Here is a 5,575-nt window from a genome sequence, read left to right as displayed (position 1 = left end):
GAATTTTGGATGGATTGCTGCGAACCACGTGCACCGATGAGCCCCGGTCTTTCTACAGTCATGTTTATATGTCTACAAGTCTGCAATCTTGAAATACATTTTACCGTAGTTTTAGGGCCTTGGTTTCATCTTTTTTTGTCAGCTTGGTGTTTTATCTCTGCCTATGAATAATATGCAAGATAATTACTGCGAAAAATCACTGCATTGCAAACACTACACTTAGTTTTAACTCTGGCTTTTTTATTCGCTATTCATTGTATGGTATATGCATATTACCAATAACAGTTATCTTAGGCTGTGGTATTCAAATATGATAATAACTGAAACGACACAAAGACAAACTATTTGTGAGTACATCCGGGAGACGCTTACCCTGGAATTGGCTAATAAGACCGTCAGCTACATATGGCAAAATCATAGTTTTTACATAAGTTGTTACTGCTGCTAGTGTATAGATTCCGGCACGGTGTTGCGGCGTGGAAAAAACGACTTATCCTTCGCCACCCGTCGCTCACAGCTGTGGTCAATGCTATTGACCGCTTGACCAGTGCACGCACACTCTTGGCAGGAAACGCGGTGCTCTGGAAATGCTGGCATGGCGTGCGGAACATCGTTTGCTAAAAGCGATTGGTGGAGTCTTTACTCAGCCCGACAGGAGGCAGGGCTGCTGTAACGTCAAACTTCGACTTATGCGACTCTTTTTGGCTGTGTAACACAGAAAACAATTATTTATTCAGAAGATGTCTTTCAGGCTAATATCAACACTTTTACGAGTATAGCCTAGCACAATGCCCATTGTCCTACCATAGCAATACAAGTCTAGAAGTTAAATCATACAAATACATGTACTTACGTATTTACCAAGGTCTTGGACTCTTGATCTTCACATGATCTACGCAATATAATGAAAGACACCCTAGCCAATATTGGCAGGGGTTGAGTTATTACAATGCAAGGGTGGTGCGTTGCTAGTTCGGCCACAGTTCAGGCCCAAATTCCACTTGAAAATGATAAAACCTTATTAACCCGCGCCGTGCTGGGCGCGTTTTTTACGTCACCCCTCAGGGTTTTCGATCTCGAAAACGGCGGCGCTACGCGCCGCCATTTTTGGTACACCTGCTCATACATCTTTGGCACACATGTTGTGAAAATTTTAGACCCGGTTCTTCAAGGTCAGGTCACGTCCAGTGACCTTACCGTTACAGCTACAGCTGTAACGAGCCTCTGTAGCTGTAACGAGTCTAAGTTCAAAGGCTCGTTACAGCTACACCGACCAAGCAATCACTTTGAAAGTTTCAGTGATTGATGAGAATAGCAATGTGTACAAAATGTATATGTCGGATTTTTATATGTGTGACCTAAGGTTAGGTCAAATTTGCAGCCTCTCTATTAAGTATAAGTCAACGGGACAAGATTGAAATGTGCCTCTTTTGGTCAAATGTCGTTCAAAACCCTCTCAAACATCGATTCATAGGTAAACATGACAGATTGAATCGGATAAATGCACTTGTGACCCCTCTGTGTGCCTCTGAGGTGGTCATCTCAGGTCATGAACGGTCACCAGCAGCTATTTGGCTATAACTGTTGATCGAGACGTGCTAGAACGGTGAAAACACGTCAGATGTGTTCAGCTCGACGATACGGGTCGACTGATATGCAACATGGCCCTTTCCGGTCAATGCCCCTGCTGTGAGTCTTGACTATGCCTTTTAATCTGCTCGCCCTTTGGCGATCTTTTGAAATAATTAAGTTTATGTTGTTGAATAATATAAAACAAAGCCCATAGACATTATCAATGCTTCAAATTTATACGGTGGATCCCACTCCAAATGCACCACTAGTGCACTCTTGTTATGGACTACTATGCATTTCAGACCATCTGGAACAGTCCTTTTTGGCTCTTTCTCGTTACTTATACGCTTGATTTCAACTAAACTTTGACACAATGAGTTTCAAGGCCCTACCTAATTTTTACTAATATGGTCTTTTAACAATATGTCAAAATGAAAGGCATTTGTCATTGACTTGTAATGGTAAAGATTGATCGGAAAACTCTGCGCCGTGGTAGAGGCTAGCATGGCGTAGCAGCGTCAGCTGTTGCGCCGCAGCTAAGCTCCGCCCACTGCGCCGCGACACCGAGACCGGTCATTCGCCGCTCGGGGTCAGAGCAGTGCGGAGCTCTGACGGATTGGAACAAGACACACGCTAACGCAGGTATCCTCGCGTGAATTTATGCCGTATCTTGGGCGGAGAGAATAAGGATGAAGAATGTTATGCATATCGGTGTTTGTATAAAACGATAAGCACTGCTTCCAGTGACAGATTAACCTCCAGAATGTTATTCCCTACAAAATTAAAATAATGTTTTTTTTTCAATAATTTGTTGCGAGCTTCTCCGCTGCCCTGTTTTCCTACAGGCTATGGTGCATTTAAGGAGTAACAAGGCATAATCTACCGGATTGTCTTTAGGTACGCATGTGACATTCAGCGGCCTTATTTAATTGAGGATATCCACATACCTATGTACTTGCGTTTAGTTAGAAAGATTTTTTTTTTGGGGGGGGGGTAAAAATAGTCAATCTTTCCATAATATTTCCACAACGCTTTAAGCATATTGTTGATAGATCTTAGGGCCGAAAAACAATAAAACAGGGAAAGATAGGATGACTCAATCTGAAAATGCAGATATGCAATATCGAGAGTTAATGATCTTGATCTCCCATCCTTCACTCCCCCTTGTCAGTCTCTCGACTCTCTAATCTCTATCTCCGTCACTTGTCTCTGGTCTACCATCATTGTCTGTCTTTCGTCTACAGTCTTTGTCTCCTGTCTCTGCTCATAGCGTTAATGCATATTGTTTGCTGTCCACTAGCCACCGTCTACCGCTCGTCTCATTGTCACTTTGTTTCCTCTTCCTTTTCTTACTTGCTCCGTCCTTATTTGTTGTAGTAAAAGTTCATGACATGCAAACAAGTGATCCACTCCGCTGCGCTGCGCGCGCGGCCCGCACGCCGGCCGGCCAGACGGCGACTGCCGCCGACATGACCCGAGACTGGACCGCAAGTGGGCGGAGCCAAGCCGCAGTGCGCTAGCACGTCACGACCAATCAGAGGGGAGACAGCGCCCAGCCTGTGTCAGCCTCTAAGCAGGGCTCTGATGACCTTAACATTGTCAATCAATGACAAGTGCCTTTATTTTTCATTTTTTGTTAATAGACCATATTGATAAAAATTAGGTAGGGATCTCAAACTGCCATTACCAAAGTTTGGTTAAAATCAAACGCATATACAACGAGAAAAAGCGGAAAAGGACTGTTCCACAGGGTCTGAAATGCATAATAGGTGCTTGGGCATCGGTTTCTGCCATTAACCTATTACACACTGCGATCCGTTACATCCGGTCCGTTTCAGCTATTCTATCACACCTATTGTCTGTTACATCCGTTACACGACACCAGTTTCTTTACAATCAGGATGTTACACTCGGCCCGTTTCAGCTGTTCTATTACAAGCGTTTCGTTACACCCGTCTCGCTACACCCATTTCGTTACACCTGTTCGATTACATCCGCTTGCCATCGAGGCGTCCACCGTTCGCCCGTGCAACATCTCTCCTCTACAGTCCGTCGCCGGGGAAGACGTTGCGCGGTCGGCGGAACTCCTGCTCCACTACGTGGATGCGCTGACTGTTGGTGGTCTTTTTGGCGTCGATGGCCGGCCGGTGGCCGTACAGACTGCTGCCCAGTGCGGGCACCGTCCGGTCGGCCTCCTCTCGCCACATGTGAACGGCAGCCAGTTTGTACTGCGCGTCCTCTCTATGCAGTCGCTGGTTCCACGTGCTCTTCTGCCGGTACACCTGGTCGTACTGACATCTGCCGGCAGTGGGGGATGGTCACCTTTGCCATAATCACGCGCTCATCAATGAACGATAAAGTGTAAACGTTAAACCGCCGGTTATATGATGATAAGCAATAAGCATGACCAATTCGCAATGCTTTTCCAAAAAAGCGGGACCCTGAAAGTGTAACAATCGTCATACCGCGGAATGACTTATTGGTTCCTTCGAACAGAGTGAACGGTACCTATCAGTGACCATCACACGTGCGAGGCAATCAAATGGGCATTAGATGTGTTCATACTTACAAAACGTCTTGCTTTTTCTTTCGGTTGCCAAAGTAGGTAACCTCAGGGTCCATTGACACCGGCTTTTCTGGATGTATTGCCTTGAAGCGACAATCGAATTTGTCAAACTTTCCCATCAACTCTTTGGCAAACTCATCATCCTGAACGTGAGTGTAATCGTGAAGGAAGAATTCACCCATCTTTAGAAAATGTGGTCACTATATCAAATCTTTACTGGTTTGGGCGAAGTTATGTTGTGATAACCTTTTAGACTTGATAGAGGTTTGATGCTTGCTCTTCGTGAATACGCCAACAATTTGCGGAGCTTCAAAGAAACCGTTATCAATGATATCTCAAAATGGACGAGACTGGACAAGACCTAAAAAGAAACTGTTTTGAAAATCCAATGAAAATCAAGTAATTCACTGGCATGGATCATATGCTAATGAAATAGCATAATTTCGTGACCAGCATAGTCCAAGTACCTCTGATGTTCCGTTCGCATCACTCCTATTAATGACCAATATCCGGGCCGCCATTTCCAATCAGCACGTTCCGATCAATGCCACTCGGGAACGTCCCGTCGAGAGGTGACCAGGGAGCACTTTCTCAGCGCGCTGCCTGCCTGGCAACTGTCGACAAAACAGACTTCGACAGAGCCAATCTGCAAAATGTCCACCCCTAAGTAGAGCTCCGGGTAAAAACTGAATCATAGCGAAATCGCTGTCGCTTCCCAGGGATTAATATCAGAACAATGCCGTACTGTAGCGCGATGTGCATCAGGGTTCTCAATGCAACCCCCTCCGTTTTTCTTGAATAACTCATGAACCACTTTCGCTATCTACTTGAAACTTGGCATACCTTCTTCCCCATCAATTTGACGTCTCCTGTGCAATTTTTAAGATACAAATTTCAAACATTTTTGAGATATATCGATTTTAGTGATGTAACTACATGGCGTTTTTAGTCAAAAAGTGGTAAATGTTTAAAAACGCCAAAAATCAGGGTTTAAAGCAATTGCAAATAAGGACATGAAAAGACGCAAATCAACGAGTTCTTTAAAATGGCTATCTCCGATTTTCCATAAAATGCATTTTTCACCCCTAAAATTCAAAAAACTATATTTTTTGGAAAACAGCTAATAAAATCCAAATTTTGGGAATTTCCGAAAAACCGGAATATATGTTGTAGAGCTCTATTAGAAAATTAGATGCCCCAAATTTCAACTTTCTATCTTGATTTTTGACCCCCAAATTGTAGAAAATAGCTCCAACATGCATAGGGCATGGTGACGTCATAAACATTTTCGTGAATTAGAGGCACTTCTGAACATCGCATGTGAAAACAAATGGCACCACTAGATTCTTGGGACAAAGCCCGTCTAGAAAAGTGTATTTTTATGGCAAAAATAAAAAGTTGAAAAATTGAGTTATGTTTTGGTTTAGTTATGCCCTC

At 43.9% G+C, this 5,575-nt stretch overlaps 1 protein-coding gene across 1 annotated transcript; it reads right to left on the bottom strand.

The window, feature by feature from the left end:
• Positions 1–3,175: 3,175 nt before the first annotated feature.
• Positions 3,176–4,547, bottom strand: LOC122376251 (uncharacterized protein C5orf49 homolog). Its single transcript, XM_043356048.1, has 2 exons — positions 4,142–4,547; positions 3,176–3,870 (listed from the first exon to the last, which is right to left on the bottom strand). The coding sequence occupies exons 1-2, from the start codon at positions 4,318–4,320 to the stop codon at positions 3,615–3,617; spliced, it is 435 nt and encodes a 144-aa protein (XP_043211983.1). The 5' UTR covers positions 4,321–4,547; the 3' UTR covers positions 3,176–3,614.
• Positions 4,548–5,575: the final 1,028 nt, after the last annotated feature.

This window comes from Amphibalanus amphitrite, unplaced genomic scaffold, assembly GCF_019059575.1.
Source record: "Amphibalanus amphitrite isolate SeventyFive unplaced genomic scaffold, NRLGWU_Aamphi_draft 002067F_arrow, whole genome shotgun sequence".
In the NCBI taxonomy this organism is placed as follows: Eukaryota; Metazoa; Arthropoda; class Thecostraca; order Balanomorpha; family Balanidae; genus Amphibalanus; species Amphibalanus amphitrite.
Note: the sequence above shows the minus strand (reverse complement) of the source record. Positions and strands in the feature narration are given on the sequence as shown.

Bases quoted from the DNA above. Each gene is read 5' to 3' on its own strand.
- LOC122376251 (XM_043356048.1), bottom strand. From the start codon at position 4,320: ATGGGTGAATTCTTCCTTCACGATTACACTCACGTTCAGGATGATGAG. The intron at 3,871-4,141 runs GTAAGTATGAAC...CACTGCCGGCAG, and splicing joins AAGAAAAAGCAAGACGTTTT to ATGTCAGTACGACCAGGTGT.